Raw genomic sequence first — 27,663 nt, 5'->3', positions numbered from 1 at the left:
TCAAGTCTTGCATGATCGGAGACTGTGAAAATTGTGTTTTTTTTTTTTTTTAATAATTGGCTTGCAATGTCTTATTGAAAATTTCACGTATAGACTATTTGAATCTTTTTTAATTGTTAAAAGTTAGATAAATGCGCATTTTTTATTTTATTTTATCTATTTGGCCAGACTCATACTTTACGTAATACAAACACCGTATTGTTTCTGTAACACGAGAAGGATGTTATTTTATTAATTACAAACTCTACTAATTTAGTAGAGTCGTTATTGAAGCGACGAACTCTAGATAGCGATCGCCTGCGATTCGGTCCACCAATTGAATCTAATGAAAGAGCATTTCTATAATGGAACTGATTGTTTGATGGTGTCATGCGTACTTATAAAACGTTGACAAACTACGGGTAATTAACGTCTGGCCATTGAGATTTATGTGTTTCCTGAATCCGGAGTAGTATTTTAAATTTGGTAGTTTTTTCTCAGAAGCAGCTTGTGAAGTTTTATTGGTGGTATGACCTCTTGTGAGCCCGCGCGGGTAGGTACCACCACCCTGTCTATTTCTGTCGTGAAGCAGTAATGCGTTTCGGTTTGAAGGACGGGGCAGCCGTTGTATGCTCTCATTAATTTTATGCTGTCTTTTTGTCTGTATTAATTTTATGTTTATGAAGATACATGTAGCTAGGAGATGTATGAAAATGGTAGTGCAAGGTAGAGGGGGAAGAGGTCGACCGAAGAAGACATGGATGGGGTGTGTGAATGACGATATGAGACAGAGAGAGAGAGTGAGTGTTGAGATGACGGCTGATAGAATGGAAGAGAATAATTAGTTGTGCCAACCCAATTAGTGGGATAAGATGGAGAAAAAGAAGAAGAGAGAATTTTATGCTGTCTTTAATTTTATGCTGTCTATTTTATTATAAATAAATGTATATTTGTCTCTCAGCCACATAAAGAATTGATGAAGGGATTTGGATAAAATTTCGTAAAAAGTTTACCTGGATTCACAAGTAAGATACTTTTACCGTGATAGTTGAAAGGATTCAGGTATCTTACTGAGAAATCTGAAGAGAACTAAGCCTTTTAACTTAGTGTAGTGTTTACCATATTCGAAATAGTGTTACAGTGATGGTGATGTAACTGAAGCACACACAAACAAAGTGTTTAGCGTTAATATACACTAAATAAGGTCACTGGACTTTATTCTCGACTTAGTTTTCGTTAAATTAAAATTACTCATTAGCCTTATCGAGCTAGATTGTAATCTTAGTATTGTGCCGCATCTAGGTTTTGGTATATTACATAAATAAATAAAGTTAACGCCAGATATTAAAGGATCTAGAAATACGGTGAAACAATTTACTTTATTATTATTTATTGCCCTTGGAGGCAGAGGAGCATACGGCCCATATGGTGGTGAGTGGTTACCGTCACCCATGGGCTTGAGCAATGTCAGGGGCAGAGCCAAGCCGCTGCCTACCGTTAAGTACTCTCCACAAGCCTCGTTTAAAGAAGGACATGTCATAGCGCTCGGGAAACACCATGGAGGGGAGCTCATTCCAAAGCCGTATGGCACGTGGCGAAAAAGATCTCTGGATACGAACTGTAGATGAACGCAGTGGCTCTAGGTAGTATGGAAGATGCAGGCAAACTACCTGGAGTGCTTGGAAGATGCAACTAGTTTCATTGCTTGAATTAGAATTAAGTTAAGTAAAACTGCGGGGCATGCTTATAGTCCAAGGATTACAAGATCAGTTACTGATACGCAGTTTTCGTGGTCACATAGAAGTTATAGTACAATACCTGTACAGTCGATACTGGTTGAGTGTCAAGAGCAGCTGATTAACACTAAGCGTACCATAACGGATCAAATGACCAATTTTGAACTTTTGCAAATTTGACTTCATCATGCCTTTTTCTTAACAATTAATATACAGTTATTATTTTTGTTGTTGTTGTTGTTTTGTTTTGTTTATTTTGAGTAATACTTGTCGTATATCGTCATCTACCCGCTAAGATAGAAATAGGTACCAGTAAGTGTCGGTATGATTAGTGTTAAAAATATAATTTCCTTGTTTCAGAACCAGTTATGTCCGTGTGTTGATCACAAATAAAAAAATGGCGAGCGCTGGTGCCGTACTCCTGGAGGCTCGGCCCTTCAGGCCGTTCAAATCGTCTGAGGAGTACCTCTACGCTATGAAGGAGGACCTGGCTGAATGGCTGACGGTGCTGTACCCCGAACTCAGGATCACCGCTGATAACTTCCTCGACAGACTCGACACGGGCGTCGCTTTGTGCAGGGTAAGTTTAGTGATAATTATGTTTAACTGTCTTATATTCCACGCAATAAATACAAAAGTTATGATTTTTATAAGGTATGACGTCACTTCATCAGCTAAGGTACATGAGTGGACCTCGCTTGACTGGTGTTGACCATAATGACCCCATTTCAGGTCTAGGCCCCCAAATGTCTTTCACAGATATAACTCTACCGGTAATGTTTGGGAAATCTTTAATCCATCTTTCTTCTGATCTGATTTTCGTTATTTTGCAACTGGTCTCATGCGCTACGAATTTTTATTTAGAATAGGTAATAGTACCTGCCTGTGATCTTTGATCTACTGGACGGTAGCATTGCTGGATAGTATTTATTTCAACCTTAATTATTCTTCAGGCAGGTTTTATAAATTTTCCATATTTTACTTTCTCAAGGGATTCACAAATATTAGCGAATCGACTGATAGGTACGACTGTTTATCAAAACTATACGAACACTTGACATGTAACACGGCTGTTATCAATAGGATAAGATAGTTACCGCGATAATACACACCCTAATCCAATACGGTAAAGGGGTCGAGAACCAATTGATATTTCCTTTGTATGTAGCCAGTGACCGTGGGTGAATAGATAAGTCGTAAATACTTATACTAATCTTCCTTGTAATTCTCCCTGGGAACGTGTGTCTAATTTTGGATAATTATGTATACGTCTGTGATAGGCAGCAGCGTTTTGCTGGGATTTGCTGATCTTCATGATCCTCTTTTTCTTTTTCTTCACCTTATCCCATTAGGTGGGGTCGGTACACCTAATTTTTCTCTTTCATTCTATCAGCCTTCAGCTCAACACTCTCTTCTCTCTCTCATATCGTCATTCACACACTCCATCCATGTCTTCTTCCGTCGACCTCTTCCCCTCTACCTTACATTACCGTTTTCATAGATCTCCTAGTCACATGCATCTTCATGAACATAAAATTAATACAGACAAAAAGACAGCATAAAATGAATGAGAGTAATTATCCGAAAAATTGTCGCATTAATGATTATAGTAAATTAAGGCCTGAAATGTTTTGCTAAAAATTGATACACGATCTTTTGTCTTTAACTTATATTTAATTTTAATCTCTCTATCGTTTACGACTTAGCAAGCTACTTCTGAGAAAAAACTACATACCATCACATGTCCATACCACGCTAACCGATCTCCAAAATCCTACAATGTCCCGCAGCAAAGCAACGACCATCACACTCTTATTTCTACTCCCTTTCTTACTCTTCTGGCTTAGTGTTGGCTAGTTACAACGTTTTTTCTTCATATAAGCCACGGTCTTAATGCCGATCAGCTCATCTTGAAGCCTTACTTTTGTTAGTTGGTCCTGCAAATAGCTTTTCTGTTTCACGACTTTTATCTTATCCTGTACTAGCGGTCCGTTCCGGCTTCGCTCGGGTCTTTAACAAAAAATTCAGTGATATCTGACGTTGTTTTATTTTTTTAAATAAAAGAACACTTATTGTGGCCTAACTATAGTAGTTAGACATATGCTGTCGCGACACTTTTTGTAAATAATAATGTGTTCTACAAACTCGTAGTACATTATTTTATTCTGTCATCAATAGTTTTCGCAGCGCACGCGATGTAAAGAATATTTTAGGTAATTTTTTTACACCTTGAGTTACATTATTTTAGTAAATCTTTCCTTCTAAATCTTCTAAATCTTTCCTCTTTATAATATTAGTATAGATTTAACACCTTCTTTTGCCGGATCCAAATGATTTTCCTGTCTTAACTACGAGCTGACTATCCTGTTGGGCCTACCTCCATTACAACATAAGAATGCCGTCCGTCTGCTGTTGAACTGTTATCTGACGCTGCGAACAACAAACATGTAAATTTCATCACTCCGAGCAAAAGTCAACGTCAAAAGCTCACTTGACTTTTGACAAACCGTTGTGTCAGATTACACGCTTGTCATTGGTTAATCGATAAGCCCCTGTCTGGCGGTGTGTTGAGCAAGATTGAATATAATTAAAGGAATACAATTAGTAAAATAGTTCGTAAGTTCAAAATTGCTTACGGGAAGTGGTGTGCTCGGAGTTTTTATGATGGATTGAATCATAAAAGAGGAAATCCCTTGCAGAACCAAAGTAACGGACATAGCTCTAAAGGTTTGCAAGCTGAAGTGGCAATGGGCTGAAAATACGTGAAACACCATGCTGAGGGCAATGCACATTCTGAACTTGAGACTATGTACCGGTAAGCGTAGCGTTGGGCTTCTCCCTGCCCGGTGGACTGGTGACTTGGGGCGATATGCGGGAAGAGATTGGATGTAGAAGACGAAAAGCCGATAATTGTGGTAGACTATGGGAGAGGCCTACGTCCATCTGTAAAGACATACAGGCTGATGATGATGATCAATTACTGAAGATATTAAGCTTAGTCTATACTAATATTATAAAGAGGAAAGATTTGTTTGTTTGTATTGAATAGGCTCCGAAACTACTGAACCGATTTGAAAAATTCTTTCACTGTTTGGAAGCTACATTATTCCCTAGTAACATAAGCTATAATCTTTTTTAAAAAAAATTAGGGATACTTACTAAAAACTCTAATAATGTAACACAAGGTGTAAAAAAATTACCTAAAATATTCTTTACATCGCGTGCCCTGCGAAAACTATTCATGATAGAATAAAATAATATAAAATAAAATGTAAATAAGAGATTTCTTAAGAGCCGTGGGATGAAGGGCTCGTTCGCTCGTGTTACATATTATATTTTAACCAAAACAAGAATATACAAACCGTTTGAAACATCCATATATATTATTTGTAATGCAAACGAAGCACTTGTTAAGGCTCCAACAGCCTTGAGTCGTGTTGTAAGTTTGCATTAGCGGCGTCCGACTACTGGCTTGTCGTAAGATGACCCTCGGGTACGCTCGCTTAATATTTCGTCAACTTTACGATGCGTCTCTAAAAAAAAAACGTACAGAAAGACGAAAAACGCAACACGAGACTACGTTACGACGATGAGTTGGGTCATTTTTTATTTATTTTTTATCGCATACATAGGTGGACGAGCTCCACCTGGTGTTAAATGGTTACCGGAGCTCATAGACATCTACAATGTAAATACCGCAATCCATCTTAAGCACCAGCCAGATGGTCAGATCTAGTAAGAGAAGCACCTGGTGGTAGTCTGTACCATGCGGTCCATGCCATCCGTGATCGAACACATTGGAAGTACGTCACATGTGGTCGCGACCCTCAGTAGTGACGGAACGATATAGAAGAAGACCTTGAAACAAGAGCTCTAAACACCCAGTATAGTTAGAACGGCTGCCCCACCCTTCAAACCGAAACGCATTACTGCTTCACGGCAGAAATAGGTAGGGCGGTGGTACCTACCCGTGCGGACTCACAAGAAGTCCTACAACCAGTAAAAATATGTTGTATAGTTACTGATAAATATATTGATCGATCGAAACTGTACTGCTCGAAGCCCGCATACAAATACCGATGTATCTATGGAAATACACATGTATGTAAACACGTCTTCACCAATGTCTTCTACGGCGAAGGACTATCATCGTGTTATGTAATATGTACATACATCTTTATACAATAATATATTGTATTTCTTCTGTGCGTGTGTTTATCACTGAACTCCTCCTAAACGGCTGGATCGATTTTAATGAAATTTTCTGTATACCTTCAGGTGGATTTGAGAATGGTTTAGATTTACAAATCAGCCCGGCAGATGGCGCTGTAGTCGGTATCTAGGTTATTTATCTTTCCTAGAAATAATTTATATGGCAAAACAACGTTTGCCGGGCCAGCTAGTGTAATTATAAGTTCGAAGGTGGGTCCCAAAATACTGCTTATTTCTGCCGCGAATCCGTCATACGGTCCCCTTTGAACAGGGTAATTTAGGAAAGCTTAAGCAATTGAGGTTTTGACCTGATATCTTTAAGATGCGTGCCGCTAACATCGTGTTGTGAAGTCGATAGCCACTTAACAGAAAATGGGCCGAGAGCTCGTCCAATAAAAGAAAGGCTAAAGGTATCATTGAGACTATTCCACGCTGACATGGACAATAATGATATATACGATAGCCATGTGGGTTTCAAAATTTTGCAAGCGGATACAGTAGGGTGGTCACGACCCTCAGCAGTGAGGATTATAACGCAAGTAGGAGGACCCCATGATTAGTGCTAACAAAAGCCAATCGCTCAAGAAGATGCGCTATGACATGTCCTTCTTCAAACGAGGCTTGTAGAGAGTATTAAGCGGTAGGCAGCGGCTTGGCTCTGCCCCTGGCATTGCTGAAGTCCATGGGCGACGGTAACCACTCACCATCAGGTGGGCCGTATGCTCGTCTGCCTACAAGGGCAATAAAAAAAAAAGATGCTATAGTATTGTTCGCTTACGCTGCCAACAAGATAGTTAGTTAATTTCTAAAAACTAAAATTCCACTAAATCAGTCTGAATAACTGAGCGAGTGAGTCACGCTGTTGTGCGAGATCCAGTATTACTCATTTGGATGAATCGAGCTGATTTACGCTGTGTATTTATTTTGTAAAATTAACCTTAAATTCACTATTACCCAAGCGAGAGCTGAATGATTAAAAATGAGATGAAAAGGAAAGGATTATAATGAGATGAAAAAGAAAAGGATAGGAAATTATTTGATGCACTTTTTCTGTTTTTGGAGTACATATTTATATGTAAGCAAACTTACTAGCTTCTCTACTGCGTAATCTATATCTAATGCTTTATGCGTATTTGTCGATTCATATTCTATTTTCGGGAATTAATTAGAGTTCTAATGTTATAAATGGTAAATTATACTAATAAATATAGGATCCTGACCAACAGCACCAACTATTATTGTTATTATTTTGTTTCTTTGTTTTCCAATTATGCTGTTTCGCTTATAATAAAATTACCACACAATTATCAAGTAAATTAACTTTATGTAATTTTTATCTACTGCAAATTCTGTTGACGACCACTTCGCGTTTTTAGGAGGTTAGCACCTATAATTTAAAGATTATTATTATTATTATTTTTTATTGCCCTTGTAGGCAGACGAGCATACGGCCCACCTGATGGTGAGTGGTTACCGTCGCCCATGGACTTCAGCAATGCCAGGGGCAGAGCCAAGCCGCTGCCTACCGCTTAATACTCTAACAATTAACAAAATAAACGTTAATTATTAATATTTAAACAATAATTAAAACGGTCACTCACTGAGCTAAAGACAAAGAAATGCCATTGTCAATCTGGATGATGTAAAGATTCCAATTATGCCTCATCCATCCAAATCAGTTTATTCAAAAGTTATTCACGAAAATATTGCCTTTCTTGTTTGTCGAGTAAAGATGTTTTTATTTTTATTATCATTCATTTCTTAAATTAAAGTTAAGCCACCTGCAATAGGCCAAAGGTAGATAATAATATAATTGTATGCTGCACAACTTATTACTGGTGGTAGGACCTCTTGTGAGTCCGCACGGGTAGGTACCACCGCCCTGCCTATTTCTGCCGTGAAGCAGTAATGCGTTTCGGTTTGAAGGGTGGGGCAGCCGTTTTAACTATACCTGAGACCTTAGAACTTGTATCTCAAGGTGGGTGGCGTATTTACGCTGTGGATCTCTATGAGCTCCAGTAACCACTTAACACCAGGTGGGCTGTGAGCTCGACCACCCATCTAAGCAATAAAAAAATAAAATAAAAACACACACATGTGACACATAAATAAGTTCAGCTAGAACCCAAAAGTCAAGGGTCTAAGACACCGGTATTCGTTAAAGTGTTAAAATCAGGGTCACTGAAACAGCAAGATGATCAAAGTTCTAGACGCTGCTTAGAAGTGTCTAGTCGCTAGGTCAAAAGGACATTGGCTTGAAGCCGATTCGCAATTAATACAAACAGACAAACAGAAATTTTGGATACTGGGTTATAAAGGTGCCATTAATATCCAAAGCTAATGCAGCTAATTTTGCTGGGCATCAGCTGCCGACGCGAAAGATAAATTCATTGCTTCTAAAGTCGGCAGTCCTTTGTAAATTAATTGTGGAACAAAACACGCACTCTCGATGCTGCATCATCTCTTCGTAATTACCATCAAAAACTGGTCCTAAGCCCTAATATCTTGGTCCTAATTACATTTTAATCTGCGTAAGAACAAAAAACCCTTTCTGAAGTTCCCGATTTTAATTCCATTTGATGTTCATTTCACGAGAGGCATTTTAAGTTGAGCTTCAGTAAATGTTTTTATTAGCGTAGGCACACAACTTTTATTTGTGGATAAAGTGTCTAGAAAGCGTCTTCACCGCTGCTTAGAAGATTGCACAAAGTGGGAATGAGTTATTCGCTCCGGGTATTTCAATATTGCAATAATTGTTACGTTATAATACTCATTGTAAATATGAATATTTAAAAAAAAATGTAATGTTAAAATTTTTATCTAATATTTAAAAAAAAAGACATGCCCGCTGAGTTTCTTGCCAGTTCTTCTCAGGACGGAGGCTAGTTTTTGTGAATTGGCGGTAGTTCTTTTTGACGTTCAAAAAGTATGTATACTTTCATTTATGTTGAATAAAAAAAATTTGATTCGATTTGATTTGCTCATTTTAGCAATCAGTTTACGATTGATCTTTATTAAGGACGTTTAATATTTCTTCAAGAAAGAGGACAAATACTGTCAGAGCCAGGAATGCAGGCGCCGACTCCTAATAATTATTCAACGGCTAATTGCTGATAGAAGATAAGACGCCATTTACGGGTAGACCTTGGACGACAATTAATTGAATTCTGCAAATGCTTATAGTACAGTTATCGGCGGAATTGTCCGCTGAGCTTTTATTTACGATCGCCATTCTGGTAATAAGCTAAGTTGGACATTGGTCATGGCCTCTCTTAGGAGTATATTAAATAATCGGATTAAGTTTATCGTTTTCAAAGTCAAAATGTATGATTGTGGCAGGAACGAAAATCACATAACCACCAGTATTTTAATTGACGAATAGTGTTTTTATGACATATTGGGTACGAACTGAAATTATTTAATTTTGAGCTCGATCTGGAAAACGATAATTACCAGCAAGCACCCCATCCGCCAAAGCGGAGTTCGTTCGAATTAATTATTTCGGTGTGTTTCCAAAAATAATTTTTTGCGCAGTTCCAACCGACCCGCTTTCTCGGAATTTTCTCAAGGTTATAACGTGTCCTTGAAGAAGCATCAGATTGAGTCCTTAATATTTGTGAGTTAGACCAGGAATCGGTCTACTCAATATCTTTTTAATACTTTTGCAGTATAGACACTATGACATGTAGGAGTCCAAGTATGCCGGAATGATTTTAAACAAAGTGAAGTGCGTGACCTTGCTCTGATATGAGGGGGCGGAGGCGCCGACGGAAGGTGGAGCTGGCTGATTGCCGTTTAATGACAGCTCGGATCAGTGAATGCGGACTCATAAATCAAATAGTGTAGAACTAAAGGAAATTTAATTAGGCCTTTTGTTCATAATCGGTGTTGCAATTAAAAGTGTTTGAAGATATTATAAGCTGTGTTGTGTGGCCGCGACGACCAAGCCGTCCAATCTCTCGTGTGCTGTTTATCTATGAATGTTATCGACCTCATCTCGTGACCCCATTATCCTGTTATTCCTCAACCATCACTTAGTAACGGGCCCAATTCCTTATTGGAACACACAGCGTGGGATTTTAATCTATCGTTGTACCATCTTGGCTTTCTGATTTTGGTATACCAGAGACAATAATATGCCGAATACGTACCGATGCTTTGGCATAGATAGTTGGTTCGCGTTAACGGTGTTCTTGATGTTGCGCTGTTTTCGGAGTCCACGGACATCAAAGTGCTGTCACCGCACTCCACAAGACACGAAGACGAAGTATGTCAATTTTAGGATAACGGTTGTCCTTGACGCATGATGGTCTCGCGCAGAAATAGCCCACTGGTGCCAGGAAACAAAATCCTTTAGAGTTAGTCGCTAAATAATTCATCCACCAGCGCTTAGCCATGACTTCGAACTCAGCTTATTGATTTGGCGCGATGAACTTAACCTGCCATTCGCGCGTGATGGGAATATTTATGTGGCCCGTGTTGTATTTATGGGTCGTGGTGTGTGAGAACTCTATGTTAATCTGACCCTGTTAGGCGGCATATATTCGACGCATTCTCAATTGTTAGCTATTATTTTTAATGTACATAGATAGATAGATAATAGCAGATAGGAAATACCATTTTTTTTCATAAGGTATTGTAGAAGATCCGTTATATCTCGCCCTTCAAGCTGGAAGGACTTATGACTTCGTGACAAAAATACGCAGAACATTAGTGCCTACCCATGTGTACTTACAATATGCTCTAGTACCAGTAAATGCTGATTAGTGATCGCAATTCTTCCTATTCATCGTTTCCTCACTGCTCAGGATCGCGACCACATGTGACTTTCCTTCAGTGTTCAATCATGAGTGGCATGAACCGTGTGGTATAGATTAAGTATATATATAAGCATAGAATGGGTCTGATCATTGTCCGATGTCCGGTCCTTGGTCGCCTTTTATGGCACCGACGGAAAGAGATGTGGTGCTGTTATTTTACGCCAGGGTCTCTTACACCCATGTCTTCTGATATAAAGTCTTCAGACCCATTCCCCAATTCACCATATGCCTTATTATTAAAGACCTAATTAACTTCCTTTAATATTTAATTAAGAGATCTCGTCAATGATGCTATACTCGTATGTTCGGCCACAAATTGGGCGTTTGATGGATAAGCGGAAATTTTCTTACTTTCCTATTATGGTAAGCTACGTGATTGTTGCATACCAAAGAATACAAATTTATTGGGCCTTTAGTTAAAAAATCTGATTACGTTTGTATCTTATATGGCTCTAATAATAAAATATTAAGGCGGACCAAAGCGTATGGTTCAGAATGCGGTCACTGCGAGGTAATCTAGTTAATTTATTGTGTACTGGTGGTATGACTTGTGAGTCCGCACGGGTAGGTACCACCATCTCGCCTATTTTTACCGTGTAGCAGTAATACGTTTCGGTTTGAAGGGTGGGGCAGCTGTTGTAACTTAATTGAGACCTTAGAACTCATATCTCAAGGTGGGTGGCGGCATTTACGTTGTAGATGTCTATGGGCTGCGGTAACCACTTAAGGCTGGTCTGTAAGCTCGTCCACACATCTAGGCAATCAAAAATAAATTAAAAAAAGTACTATATTCTTTATCTTATTCTTCTTCTCAGTCGTATGCACTCTTGGCAGAGTGGTCGTGGTCATCACTTCGGTTGGTGGTGCGCTTCACCAGACGTCGCCATTCCTCGCGTACCGCGGCCCTTTTTGTGCACTTGTTAACGGGACCGTTTAGAGCTGCCTTTATTTGGTCGGTCCATCGTAACGGTGATCTGCCGCGCGGTCTTGTACCCTCTATCGTGCCCTGCACCACAAGGCGCTCAACTGAGTCGTCACCTCGCCGCGACACATTTATTTTTATATAATAAAATACATAGATTCACATAATAAAATCGTCATTTTTCTAAACGCTGATCTCTTGGCCGGTTCTCAATGTAACATTTACGAAAACGCAAGGGACTGTCGGATGTCATTGAACTTTACGTTTTCGTATCTACGATTTGTAACGCAATTATAAGTTTACGTGATCTTTATTTTGTTACCTTATTGTGATATTTTGGCGCTGACTTCATTAGTAGTAGTAGCAGTTTTTTTTTCCAACTGGAAAGGCAAAGGTTTATTATACCATACAGCCTAATCTATTTATATAAAAATGAATTGTTGTTCGTTAGTATCGCTAAAACTCGAGAACGGCTGGACTGATTTGGCTAATTTTGGTCTTAGATTATTCGTAAAAGTCCAGAGAAGGTATAAAAGGTAGATAAATATGAAAATGCTCGGAATAAATAAAAATCACAATTTTGTTTTTCCTTTGATGTGTCCCCCGTCGGACGGATTCCTTTTGTTTGTTTTAAGATTATTTTATGTAAAAGCTTAGGTCTTCTATTTATGGATTGAAGCACTACGAAGTCTGCCGGGTCAGCTAGTCTTATATATATATTTTTTATACGAAAAATGATATTATGAAATGAAATGAAGTTGATTAATATGAAACATGGCATGAAATGAAATGAGATGAGATGATATGGGATGAAATATAATCTCAGTAAAATGGTGTTCATTTATTGAGACTTTCTCAGTGGACTTTTTGGAGGATCCCGAGAAATTACTTCCAGCGGCTTTGTTTCATTTTCCCACATTTGTGCACTTTCACAGATACTAAGCAGTTAATAAACCACCGTTATTAAACATTTAAACCTGAAAAAACACTAAATAGACAAAGTTAAACAAATCACATAACTTCACTCCTCGCGTTCCCGCCAAAAAGTCTCAGACTTCATAAGTGTATTGACAAGTGTAAGTCTTATATATAGTACACAGTGGAACCGCTTAATTTAGTTTTTCGCGTCTAAAATATGATAACAATACATTTTAATTTAGAAGTGCGTATAAAATCTTGAGTATAAGTCGACTACAAATAAAAAGCAAACAGGCTCGATGGCCATTTCTGTCAATTTAATCAATTAGAGGCAAAAATATACATCTTTAATATTATAATTAAAACCTTATGTTGACCACGCTTAGGTATATAATTAAAATTGATATCGGCTTTACATCAGATGTTTTTACGTGCGTTACGTTACGTCGTCGGGGTTGCCATAAAAATTCTTTATTTTCAGACCGATCCGTTTTCGGATTAATTGATGAAAAATTTAAAGTTTTTTCAATGCTTCACGATTTATAAAGTTTATTTTAATGTCCCTTTGTTTTCTCTTTTTCGGTTGTTAATTAAGTTAAGTTTGGGAAAACATTAAGATTTATTTGATCGCAGACCACCCCGAGATTGCTGGAAGTGAAACCACGAAAGTTACGAAATATTGTTTTTAACCGATTTTGTGGAATAAACGAAAGAAATACTAGCATAAATTGAAATGTTGCCAGACCAATTTTACTATTTTCCCAATTTTTCATTAGTTGTGTTCAATTTTTCATACACAACACAACATAGGAGCATAAGAGGATAACTTACGATGATTCAGAACTCTGATGACTACATCGAAACCCAGGGATTGCCAGCACTTTAATACGTTTGAAATGTGGTGCTGGTAAGAAATTGAGACTTTTACATACAAATTAACGCAGGATATTTGAGTTCTTTGGTCACCCAACTCGTAATCCTGGGGAGAACCTCATTGAAATCATATTTGCTGGGAAAATAGAAAGTAATTTGTCGATACGAAGGAGTTCAATGCGCTGGATAGACCAAAACCAGTCTTCTTTGAATATCAACGCAGCCATGACGTATCATACGAGCTGATGATAGTCGGAACGATGCAGCAACATCAAAAGGGGGGAAACTAATCGGGCCATAAAGTTTGAGAAGCGACGAAATAAGGTGGATGAGGATGGGCAGTCAAGCTCAGTGCTCACTGGATGTTAAACGATTATAACCATATTTTGCTGCGAAGCAGTGATGCCTTCTGGTTTGAAGGTTGAGACATCAGGATTTTGGACTCATGTCTGAAGATATCTAGTTACAGACCTGCACTTTGTCATGTCGATAGACTATGACTACCACTAGGCGTGTCGTTATATTGCGTATGTCCTGTCACGATAAAGCTGTATTTTTAAAAAAATGCTCTAACAAGGCCCACATTAATCTACATAATATATATAATATCTGAATGCAAACGGAGACGCTTTTTCTTCACATTTGCCAAGTTAAGAAAATCTTTAACGTTACACGTAAAAAAAATCATTGTTTTTTTTAATCCTATAGGTAAACGCGCGCTAAAAGACGACAAAAATAACATTCTATTACATTTACTGGCATTGCTTTATCATAATTATGATTATGACAAATAACAGACATTGCTGTGCCAGGTTTCGGGTTTCAATAATACTATTTAAACGCAATAGAAAAATAAATTCAAATATTATAATTATTATTATGATTTAGTCTTGCGCTACAGGATGCGCACTAACCACGCGCAGCATAATTATATATTTATGTACATACATAATAATATTATACTATACAATAGTATACAATGGAACTATCTTAGTCTGTTATTTGTACCTTTATGCTGTATATATGGTATATAGACATAGTATACATAACTTTATCGATAAAGATGCTGTTTTACATTTGAAACGTAATTAATATACATATTTCTGACTCGCCATTATTATTTTTTTATTTTAAATACGGTCTTATAAACAAGTTCAAATTCAGTCATTTATTGGTTAGTGTTTTGTTTACGTTAAATTTGTTTGTTTTTCATCAATACAGACACTATAACAATATGAATACTGGTGGTAGGAACACTTCTGAAACCGCGCGGGTAGGTACCGCCATCCTGCCTGTTTCTGCCGTGAAGCAGTAATGCGTTTTGTTTTGAAGGGCAGGACAGCCGCTGTAACTATACTGAGACCTTAGAACTTATCAAGGTGGTTGGCGCATTTACGTTGTAGATGTCTATGGGCTCCAGTAACCACTTAACACCAGATGGGCTGTGAGCTCGTCCACCCATCTAAGCAATAAAAAAAAACATTCGAAACATGAGTTAACTTCGTATTTCATAAACAAAAAATTGGTACGTGCCTGCGGGATTCAAACATCAGCTGCCCAACGACTTTTAGAAGACATTTCGCGCGCTAATTCCTTACTTACATTTTAATAACACGCCTGACGACCGCGCGACCTTAGCTATAAAATCGCAAACACGTTTTAGGCATCGTATTTATTATTCTATTCTATTCTATTCCGAACCGATCTTTGACGCGTATGTAAAATCACAATGACATAATCCCCAATAGCCAATAAACTAGGACCTGTTGATCTATATATTTGGTTAGTAGTTACGACTCAAGTAGTTTTGGTTTAGTTTAATATTCAACATTAATACACCAGTGTATTTAGATCCTTTCGCACGAATAAATTGGTTGTGATTCTAGTTGGATATGTTTTGGTTGGATCAGTATTGTCTTACATATTCAGTGCTATAACGTCATAACTGTGCTTATGGTGTGGAAGTTTTGTGACGTTTTCGTCGCGAGCCGTCGAGACTAGATTGCGCGATATGACATTATTGTTTTTAATCTTATGCTTGATTTTGAAATAAACGTTTTGACGTATTGAAAACATGTGCGGAATTCGTAATGACTTTAATTGTACATTTTATTTTTCAGTTACTTTTATTATTTAACCTTGGCTGAAAACTGAGCGGCCTGTACGTAGCGATTATCCGTGTTAATGACAATGTCAACTGCTAAAAGGCTGGGAAACGTGAAAATTCGCAAACTCTATATACCTACGTCGCAAATCAATACGAGACGAACCATATTGGTGCCACAGACTTAGGGTTCAAATATGGCCGCCCATCTGCACTATGGTGTTTTGAACTCTTCTATCTAGACTCGAAAACGGATGATACTGTTATGCCATGTAAATGTCTCCTAAAAACTCTTCATTAAATTTATAAGTGGATATTGATTTCACTGTGTTATTAGTTATTATATACATCTTATAATAATTAATTATACGCATAATATCTTATAACAATCAATCTATTAGTCTTAACAGAACAGTTTTAATTAAAATAAGAATCAAAATTAACATTATAAATATGGCGGCGTCATCGTAAATTCTATTTAAATCTGGCAACACAACAGAGGTGGTGTCAAAAGTAAACGAATGTCAGACGATTCTGACAGTTTTAATAATGATATTTACGAATTTGGAATTTCTCGTAATTAAGTAAATTAAAATGGCCTGATGAGTTTGATCGTTAAAGATTAAGGTTAAGTTAAAATTCGAACATTTCGTCAGTGTGCTTGTAATAAAGAAATCGGAAAATCGAAATTCAGTATTCATCGTAGGGTTGCCCGTTTGAAAACTTTAATTTGCGATAAAAGCATTTTGTCCCAAAACATTATTTAAACAAAAATGCAGAAAAAATAAGAAATGTTGCTATCGTTTACTATTTACAAAGGCAAGTGATCGCACGCGGACTGTTTTTTGTTTAAATACCTTCAATAAACATAATGTTACGGACATGTAAATTATTATTATTAATACTTTGTTTCATTTAAAAAAAACATAACATAATGTTAGTAAGAATTATTTATAATCTATATAAAAACGTAGCACATAACTATCAGACTATCTATTACAATTTTTTCTTTCTAAGTAGCTGCTGTAGAGGCTATTAATTAGATCTTGCTCAATATGATGTTCAGAAGACGATTAAACTGTAAGCAAAGTACTTAAACTGGTGATTTTTTTTTCCTACCTATGCTGATATCCTTGAGAGGCTATTTCAGCTTCGCCCTAACATGTAGATGAGCTCACGGGACTCAAATCGGAGTGTTGCTAACACTGACCCTAGCAAGAGCAGTGCTTCGCAGAATCTACCACCGGATCGGAAACGCGACCCACTGAGAAGATCCGGCGAGAAACTCAGTGGGCTGTGTCTGTGGGTTAGTTCGCTCGTCGAGCCCTTCGTCGCAAGCGACGGGTTCGACGAGGACTGTGACCGGTGCTTGTGGTATCTAAAAGCACCGTTAATGGATCGGGAGGATCCGTAATGACGTGTTTTGGGCGACGTCGACTGGCGATCGATGTACGTACGTAAATATGTATTACATACGTATATTCTCTATGTATCAGTGCAATGACATGCAAATTTCCTAAATGCGTTTAGATGAATAAAGAAATTATTTGATAACAATGCTCCATAATTTGTTCATTGTTGTACAAACAATAGCCGTAACAAGTGGGTTATTTTGAATACGGCTAGTATCTAAGCCAGTACTTGCGTATAATGATCGCCCTTGTTTTTATTTTATTTGTTTTATTGCTTAGATGGGTGGACGAGCTCACAGCGCACCTGGTGTTAAGTGGTTACTGAAGCCCATAGAAATCTACAACGTAAATGCGCCACCCACCTTGAGATATGAGTTCTAAGATCTCAGTATAGTTACAACGGTTGCCCCACCCTTCAGACCGAAACGCATTATTGCTTCACGGCAGAAATAGGCAGGGCGGTGGTACCTACCCGTGCGGACTCACAAGAGGTCCTACCACCAATAAACTAGGTTAGAAAACTTTATTCGATGTTTTCCAAAAAAATCATATTTGGGTTGGGTTAGCTGGGTCGAACCTTTAGAAATATAGAGATATTTCTAAAGGTTCGACGTATCTAAGCATTTTTGTTAAGCTATTTCTATGTTAATAAAAACGTCAAATCATGCATCCCCGAGGCGTTTGTTACCATATTATGGGCGCAGTAACTTTCATTATTTCACTTTGAAAGCTTAGTTTGACCGCGTATGGAACTTTAATTGTGTGCTTAGTCTTAACCATCTATGAACTTGCAGCTTTCTAGTTGCGTGTCATTGTTTTTGACCGGATTCGAATAGGAGGAGTTCCCTATGTTTTTACTATGGTCTCGCGAATTTTTTGTTTGTCATTAAAGGTTTTGTGTAAATGAATTAATCTATTCTATAATTATAATTATTATAATTCTCTCCGTGTTCAATATAATAACGCGTTTAGGGTGCTGGTGGTGCTGCCCCGCTTTTGTAGCGCATCAGGGATGTTTGCAGACGCGCACATAGATTGTTTTTACGCTACCATGCGTAAGAGGTGTGCATCTCTGGTAAACAGAGTGAGGGCCAGCTCCAACAGTATCCTGAGAATGATCGCAAGCAGGCTGGACTGTGTATACATGGGTCGCTGTGGTGCCATCTCCCATGGGATGTTACGACAGTAATTCATTGTGATGTAAATATAACTACTAACATAGGTCTAAGTCTTATTAACAATTTATATGAGTTATGGTTACTTGCAATAAAAACATTATTATTATTATTATTATTATTATTATATAGTTTAATAAGAGAAATCCTAAATTCACAACGCAATTAGTTTACGTGAGTTCTGAAAAACTAAACTAAAATTATGTTGTTTAACTTTTGTCTTATTGTGTTCACGAAAAACTTAAATTTCGAGGAAACATTGTTACACGCGATGAATAGTGTGATAAAACACAAAACATGAAAAATATATTATATATCAATATCATATTATACTCAGTACTATGCCGGTACATTGTACGAATGTTTGCGCGCATGTGAAGGGCCGTCAAACATTCATTCGCAAACTTAGCGGCTGTGCAAATGGGTTCGCATACTCAATTTGCGAACCCGTTTGCGCTTCCTCCTACACTTGTTTACGAATGTCTCACGAATTCCTCCTCCTTTTTAATTCGTCAATAGAACATTGAAGAGAAAAAAAGTTTTGAATTCTTTCCCAAACATCATTAACAGCCATGCTGTTTTTATGGGATTTCTTTGATGAAGATACGCTACACAGTAGACGTCACGATCTATGAAAATAGCGAAACATCCTTTGCCTTCGCAATCCTGGGCGCAACTGGTCACACGAATGTGTGGGACACTACGTGAAGGATCGCGGTTCGCGTGCTTTGATGTCTTTAAAAAAAACCGACACAGCCTGGAAAACCACGAATGCAGCGAAAGCTTTGCATAATCATTTGCAAATGTCGTCCTACACTTGCGGGTTTGCGTATTCGTGCGAATGTGAGTGACCGGTATTATACTCAGTCTGTAATAACTGTTTGGTACCAACAATATTCAGTCTATATCTTGAGCTAAACAGTCATGCCTACCTGTGGGGAAGTACACCTACCACCATAAAAAATCGAAGAGATAATATGTTTTTTCTTTTATCATTTATTATATTCCTCCTAATTTATACACTTTGGTACCTGTACCAAGCGATTTAATGACGTCAGACAAAAACAATGCAATTTTCTTCAGTTTTATTTTATTGTTAACACACATAAGTAATGCATGTACGAAACTTAAGTTAATTAACCGTATTTTTTAATGATTTAATTATAAAATAAGTGACATTGTTCTCGGATTACCCAACAAGTAATATAAGTGGTTTTATACTTTCGTTATTTTGTGTGATTTTATTGTTAGGTAACTTTGAAGTATTTCATTAAGCTTGTTTTTGTGATGAGTGCTTTTAGGGATTTTGTTAATAAAATGGAAGAAATAGAGCCTTTATAACTCACTGAGTTTCTCGCGGGATCTTTTTAGTGGATTGCGATTCCGATCCTGTGGTAGATTCAGCGAAGCACGGCTCTTGCTAGGGCTAGTGTTTGCAATCCTCTCAGGTTGAGCCCGTTAGCTCACTTACCGGTCCGTGCGAAGTTGGAATAGCCCTTTAGGCTACCAATGATTAGTTAGGGAAAAAAGAGCCCTTAGTATTCTGTGTGGTCGTTATTAACACCATAATATTATTATGTCACAGCCGATCTGCTGTGGAGTTTTTTATAGTAATATTCTTCACTGGTGGTAGGACCTCTTGTGAGTCCGCACGGGTAGGTACCACCACCCCGCCTATTTCCGCCGTGAAGCAGTAATGCGTTTCGGTTCGAAGGGTGGGGTAGCCGTTGTAACTATACTGAGACCTTAGAACTTATATCTCGAGGTGGGTGGCGCATTTACGTTGTAGATGTCTATGGGCTCCAGTAACCACTTAAAACCAGGTGGGCTGTGAGCTCGTACACCCATCTAAGCAATAAATAAAAAATAGTAACAGGAGCCTTGTGGACGTTCAATATACTTATCGTTAAAAACGATCGTTCTAGCCAACGCTTCCCGTCTTAATACCAGTGCAATAAGATTGTATAATCTCAAATTTTTAATTCATGTATCCTCAATGTAAGAACGATTTTAATCTGCTTGGGAATTTTAAAACAAGATTAATTATTAAAACGCATTGTCTAAATATTTCTCATGCACCCGCTTCTGTAATTAATAGTCTGAATCGACGCGAGCGAAGTTTCTAGTGACTGTCCCTTGCATTAGTTGAATATGTAAAAATTTGGCAACTATTCATTACGCATGCAGCATATTACATAATATATGATGACAGGTGTCTAAATCGCGCTAACTACATTATGACTATAAGCTGGAAAATATGTTTCGATCATTTGGATCGTCGGTCTGTCGAGAGATTTCATTCGCTCCGTAAAAGATCTTCTCACACTTAATTACTCTCGTCACATTTATTACTAAATAGGTAGTACAAACTGTATTTTAAATTTTTCATTGATGGTTTAAATTTCCCGACGGGGTAATGTACAGCGAATGACGAACTGCCTCGCTTCCCACGAGGTCGTTAACCCCACGTTCCTGCTGTCTTTAACTTTCATTTTTTTCTTACCTATGCTGATAGCCTTTAGAGGCTATTTCAGCTTCGTCCTAACATGTAGGTGAGCTCACGGGGCTCAAACCGGAGCGTTGCAAACACTGGCCCTAGCAAGAGCAGTGCTTCCTAGAATCTACCACCGGATCGGAAACGCGACCCACTGAGAAGATCCGGCGAGAAACTCAGTAGACTGTGTCTATGGGTTAATTCACTCGTCGAGGCCTTCGTCGCAAGCGCGGGGTTCGACGAGGACGGTGACCGGTGCTTGTGGTACCTAAAAGCACCGTTAATGGATCGGGAGGATCCGTGATGACGTTTGCTTTACATTGATTTCTCTTATTGAAGTCTCTTATTAGTTTATTGGAAATTTTATTTATGACTTTTGTCGTAATAGTTAATTCGATTAAATACGAATCAGTGGTCCCAGAGCACCGGCTTAGTTTCACCTATTGCTCGGTGGCGTGACGAACGCGGAAGTCGCGACACGTGATCGGAATTCGAATCCAACTTCCTTCATTTTGAAATGAATGTGCCGTTATTGTTTATTTGAGAATGAGTTTGTTACGGTGTCGAGTGACTGATCTTCAACCTATGATTTGTGTTTGAAGTTTGAAGTCGTCGTGGCCCAAAGGATAAGACGTCTAGTGCATTCGTATGTAGCGATGCACCGGTGTTCGAATCCCGCAGGCGGGTACCAATTTTTCTAATGAAATACGTACTTAGCAAATGTTCACGATTGACTTCCACGGTGAAAGAATAACATCGTGTAATAAAAATCAAACCCGCAAAATTATAATTTGCGTAATCACTGGTGGTAGGACCTCTTGCGAGTCCGCACTTGTAGGTACCACCACCCCGCCTATTTCAGCCGTGAAGTAATGCGTTTCGGTTTGAAGGTTGGGGTAGCCGTTGTAACTATACTGAGACCTTAGAACTTGTATCTCAAGGTGGGTGGCGCACTTACGCTGTAGATGTCTATGGGCTCCAGTAACCACTTAACACCAGGTGGGCTGTGAGCTCGTCCACAAATCTTAGCAATAAAAAAAATCGGGTAAAATAATATTGTATTTGGAAATTTGAAGCGATTCGCGCGTCACGTATCGCTCGCGAGATGTACTACGCTATAAACCTTTACCCAAGTTTATTTAATTTTAAAATGAAACAAGAAATCAATATGACTGTATTAGTTATTTTAATATTTTTTTTAAATATCATATCTAGGTGTGAAAAGCTAGTTATTTAGTTTTAGCTACCTTTTTGCAACTTTATAGAAGAGCCATTTAGAGGTTAAAATTTTGAAAAAGAATATCATAACAAAAAGACTTCTTCAGCCATTTGAATGGGGTAAACTTAATTGAAGTTCAATTAAAAACATCGAATTATTGATACTAATACGAAATAAAACGGACCATTAATTACAAAGATATATGTCGCGTGTTAATCGAAATGTCGCTTAAGCTTCGATATTATATCTGCTTATAGCTTCTCGCTCATAGTCCGACGGTGCCTTTATATTTTTTACGCGAGTGTTCACGAAACGCTAGTGCGGTCGATAAATCAATTGTGCGGAAAAGCTCGGCGGCTTTGGCGGCCTTGACCGCAGCTTACCGACTGATGTACCCGACACGAGTTCAATTAACTTTTAATTAAGTTAACGAATTATTTCATGATTTTGGGCTGAAATATTTCGAATTTTATATTTGCCGGTAACCGGAACTAATTAGTATCGGTATTTCCGCAGTCCGTACTGGTGATAGGACGTCTTGTGAGTCCGCACGGGTAGGTACCACCACCCTGCCTATTTCTGCCGTGAAGCAGCAATGCGGTTCGGTTTGAAGAGCGGGGTAGCCGTTGTAACTATACTTGAGACCTTCGAACTTATATCTCAAGGTGGGTGGCGCATTTACGCTGTAGATGTCTATGGACTCCAGTAACCACTTAACACCAGGTGGGCTGTGAGCTCGTTCACCCATATACAATAAATCGGGTAAAATAATGTATTTGTGACTACCTACAGCTCCCAGCTTTTAATGAACCTCAAACAAATTAATTTCGGCTATGACTCTTTTTAATAAGAAATAAAATCACGTGTTTTGTTAGCGTTTTGTAATTGTTAATTGTTATGTTTTTTGGCTTTTGCCTTAAGTACGAATATAACCATTGAAGGTAGTTTAATAACCTAAAGTACATATTGTTAGCCGTGGTAACTGTACTTAGACTTTAGAACTCATATCTCCAGGTGGGTAGTGGCATTTACGTTATAGTTACGTCTATGGGCTCCAGTAACCACTTAACACCAGATGGGATGTGAGCTCGTCTACCCATCTAATCAATAAAAAAAAGTCTTAATTATTCTTTAAATCTGAGCTGTTATATCTTTGAAATCAGATCACTTTGCGGCTTAAATGGACAACAAATTGTACCACAAGTGACGAAGTCGAAGCAATTGCATTAAAACTAGCTATTCCTCTTTGACGCGTCATCGCTTATAATTGTCTTTAGTATTACGAAAACGTTAAACTTTCATATTAACAAGATAATTAGAGATGAAATCTTCAATAGGACCCCGGAGGCTATTCGATTTTGAACCGATTAATCGTTTGAATCGATTTATGAATTATGGATGGCCGCGGGCCGATTGCTTTCATGGTCATTGTGGTGACTGCAAACATTAATGTTGCAGACATAGAATCAAGTTGTACTGGAATGATTAAGTACAGGTCAAGTACATAGAATAGCTTACTGTTATCAAATGCTATTTCTCGTAAATCGAAATATTAAATGATCAAGGTTTCCTTTGGCAGTATTTTTTTTTGTCTGGCACTAGAGACCCTATCTCTGATTTCACATGAAATGTCCGGTAGATTGGACAGAGTACTCCGTGGACAGCATTTTGGATCAGCGTATCAATTTTGCAAGAACTCAAAATATCCTCGCGGCTGTCATCCGAGTGTCTTCGCAGAGTCCTTGAATACTTCGGTCACATTGCACGGAAGGATGGTAGCAATCTCGAGAGGCTCATCGTGACTGGTAAGGTAGATGGGAAAAGACCTCGGGGGCGCAGCCCAATACGTTGGTCCGACCAGATCCGCACCGCTCTTGATTCCACGTTTCACAACGCCCTCCACACCGCCAGAGACAAGAATAGATGGAGGAAAATTGTGCGTGCGAAGGTGATACAAAACTGTGGTCACGACCCTCAGCAATGTGGAATACGATGCTGGGAGGATAGTATTTCTAGTAAATTTAATTTAACGTCAAAATCATGGATTACGTTGCGTACCGAATGCCATCGATAATGTTATACACTTTCGCCGCTACACTACTCGATTCAAATAATTGAATGTGTTTTTAAAGGCTCACTTAGAAAGTTGCGTTACGAAGAACAGGAAAATTTAATTTATTCAAATAATTATTTGATAATACCGGCATTCGGCAAGCGCAATGCGTAACTTGCATTCACGACTATCATTGGAATTATGGATCAATATGTTGGTTGAGTCAAGCACCGGTCACCGTCCTCGCCGAACCCGTCACTTGCGACGAAGTGCTCGACGAGTAAATTAACCCTCAGACACAGCCCACTGAGTTTCTCGCCGGACCTTCTCAGTGGGTCGCGTTTCCGATCCGGTGGTAGATTCTGCGAAGCACGGCTCTTGCTAGGGCCAACGTTAGCAAGACTTTTGGTTTGAGCTCTAAGAGCTCATCTACACGCTAGGGTGAAGCTGAAATACCCTCTCAAGGCTTCCTATCTATGCGTAGGAAAAAAAGATTCCCGATACGGGCACAAAATCCTCGTGAAAGAGACATGGCTTCTGCGACAGCATTACGTGTTACTATCTCGCATATATTTTTAGTACACATAATACAGTAGGAGTTCCTTAGTTGAGCCAGTTAAAAGAGGAATATTTGTTCTATTAATTTGTTTATTTGTTATGCAGTAAACGATTTCACGGCCCATCTGATGTTAAATGGTTACCGGAGCACATAAACATCTACAACGTAAATGCCACCACCTACCTTGAGATATAAGTTCTAAGGTCTCAATATAGTTACAACGGCTGCTCCGCCCTTCAAACCGAAACGCGTTACTGCTTCACGACAGAAATAGGCAGGGTGGCGGTACCTATCCGTGCGGACTCACAAGACGTTCTACCACCAGTAATTACGCAAATTATAATTTTGCGGATTTGATTTTTACAACACGATGTTATTCCTTCACCGCGTAAGTCAATTGTGAGCATTCTTTAGGCCCTGATTTATTCAATTCAGAATATCGAAGCCTACGTGAGATTTGTTTTGTGATTCTATATAGTCGCCGGCTGCTTCGTTTCCCAAGGTATTTTATTCTACATCAGTCCTTACCGAATTACACTTGAAAAACAATTTTGTACAATTACAAATAATAAAAGCGAAAGTGTGAAAAAGTTATGTGTACTTTCTATTGTACATATATAATTGGTTGCATTGCGTGACTTTTGTAACTTATCTGTCTGGACAAGCGTCTTAGTATGCTTCATTTTTCTTCTGCAGTCCATTGCTTAACTGGCTGGCTGGATGGATATGGTGGGAAATCAGCGCGTATTCTTTCCGTATCAGCCACGAAAAATAAGGAATTTCCATCGCAATTTCCAAGTTTCATTCTAGCAGGCAAATCGATGATCTTATAACCGCCTTGGGAATTTAATTTCGATACTGACGATTCTCGGTTGATACTCCGCGGTTAGCTCGTTTCAAATAATTGGTGACGCGCCACAGCAACTGCGGTAAAATCATGTTTAAATACAATTTTTTAGTTGGATTTTCTATAAAAGCGTATTTTGTTAGTTTTTTTGAACTATTATTTCTTTTTCAATTTTAGTTGAATTTCAATAAAAAAAAATTTTAAATATTTAATTGTCATCGGTCCTTAATAAGTATACCAAATTTCGAGATAATCCGACGTTTTGAAGGGGGTCATAATCATGTTCAAAGATTCCGTTATAAACATACATACAAACATACATACGTCTGAAGCTAATAAAAGCGTATTAAAAAAAATCGATCAAAGCTGTGGTGAATATAAATCGTTTGGCACAAAAATGCATTTTGCTCTATAATATGAGTGATGAGTTTATATGAAGCAGCAGCTCTAGTTTCCATTAAAGGCGACATCGCTTGCCGATCTTCCCGCCCGCGCCAACAAAAACAAAAGCCATCATACTTTGGACGGTCGTGTGTAATTACATTGTTTACTGGCACGCGGTAATGTCCTTGCCAGCAAAGTATCCTTCCTGACAGTAATGAAGACGAATTACTGATCAATGCGACCTCAAATCGATTAACGAATCGATTCGTCAATTATCGAGACATGGATCGGGTTGAGAAGAACGGTATTTTTATTTTATTGCATATGTGGGAGGGCGAGCTCATGGCTCACCTCTTGTTAAGTGGTCACCGGAGCCCATAGACATCTACAACGAAAATGCACCACCCACCTTGAGATATAAGTTCTGAGATCTCAGTATAGTTACACAACGGCTACCCCACCCTTCAACCGAAACGCATTACTGCTGAAATAGGCAGGGTGGTGGTACCCACCCGTGCAGACTCACAAGAGGTCCTGCCACCAGTAAATTTGGATTTATACAGGGTGTCAGAAAATCATCACAATACTGATCGTCTGTGCTTAGGGACGCTGAACACACGGACTGGTTGTTACAGTCGCGATCAATATCTTTGCTAAGGACATTTAACATTCCGAAATTTGGGTGTATTTTTTTTATTTGCAACCCTAGAGGAAATCCTATCCCAGGACCTTAGTACAACGTGGCCTGAACTTTATTTTTGACAATATTACATTATTCTTTTGTTTGTTTCAGGTGAGTACTAAAGGCAGTCCTCGGTAATCGTAAGTCAAATGGCTTTATTTAGTCTGGACTCATAAGTGTATGTTGTTAGCCGACTTCAAATAAGAAGGTTTATCGAATGTGTTTTTATGTGCCTTTTGAATGATTTTGCCAACATTTGTGGAATCAGATACCTTCGGTTCCCTGTTATGTTTAAAGTTACTCATAAAGTCAGTTCCAATTTTCTATTTGTTTATACGGTATACCGTATACAATCGGAAATATGCGATAAGTTTACTATATAAGATTTCGTACTCTATTTGTCGTCGTCTAGATGTCTATAGGATAAGATTTTTTTTTGTTTAAATTGCTGAACAAGCTCACAGCCCACCTAGTGTTAAGTGGTTACTGGAGCCCATAGACATCTACAACGTAAATGCTCCACCCATCTTGAGATATAAGTTCTAAGATCTCAGTATAGTTACAACGGCTGCCCACCCTTCAAACCGAAACGCATTACTCCTTCAGGGCAGAAATAGGTAAGGTGGTGGTACCTACCCGCGCGGACCCACAAAAGGTCCTACCACCAGTAAAAGTAATTTAAAGGGTTCGTCCTTTCGGATCCTTTCGGTGCTTTTAGGAATCTCAAGCACCGGTCACTGTTAAATTAACCCTCAGACACAGCCCACTGAGTTTCTCGCCGGATCTTCTCAGTGGGTCGCGTTTCTGATCCGGTGGTAGATTCTGCGAAGCACTGCTCTTGCTAGGGCCAGTGCTAGTAACGTCTTTAGGTTAGTGCCCCGAGGGCTCACCTACTTGTTCGGTTACGCTGGCATAGCCTCTAAAGGCCAGCTTAGGTAGGAAAAACAAACTAAGGGTTATTGCGTTATGAGCGATGCCCTTAATTTAGAGACCGTGAAACGATGTGAAACCAAATAAACGAAAGTGTCGTAATATTTTCATTAAAAGCGTTACAAAAGTAAAGATTAATTTAATTACAAGTTGCGAGTTTTGTAATATTGATTGATCGGAAAGCAACCGATAATTATGTTAATCGATTTGTTCAGTTAGCGAACGATGTAAGGTATAGTTCAAGGACGATTGCGAAATTAATGCGAATGTAATTTCTAATCGGTAATTCGATAACGGGTTCGGATACGCGGATCCGTAATTAAAATAGTACATTGTGCACCAAG

The 27,663-nt window shown here is 38.5% G+C and overlaps 2 protein-coding genes across 2 annotated transcripts in view; one reads left to right on the top strand and one right to left on the bottom strand.

The window, feature by feature from the left end:
- The window catches only part of LOC101740827 (vitellogenic carboxypeptidase), a 281,799-nt gene that overhangs the window by 198,112 nt on the left and 56,024 nt on the right, over nt 1-27,663 (bottom strand). The window lies entirely within an intron of this gene.
- LOC101741675 (GAS2-like protein pickled eggs) overlaps nt 1-27,663 on the top strand; it is a 73,717-nt gene that overhangs the window by 12,341 nt on the left and 33,713 nt on the right. The window contains exon 2 of the mRNA XM_038016552.2: nt 2,076-2,295. Within this exon, the coding sequence (XP_037872480.1) occupies nt 2,113-2,295 (183 nt within the window). The 5' untranslated portion in view covers nt 2,076-2,112. The remainder of the gene's footprint in view (nt 1-2,075; nt 2,296-27,663) is intronic.

The sequence above is a fragment of the Bombyx mori genome, chromosome 16, assembly GCF_030269925.1.
Source record: "Bombyx mori chromosome 16, ASM3026992v2".
Taxonomy (NCBI): domain Eukaryota; kingdom Metazoa; phylum Arthropoda; class Insecta; order Lepidoptera; family Bombycidae; genus Bombyx; species Bombyx mori.
The sequence above is the reverse complement of the archived record's forward strand: the minus strand, read 5'-3'. Positions and strand labels throughout refer to the sequence as shown.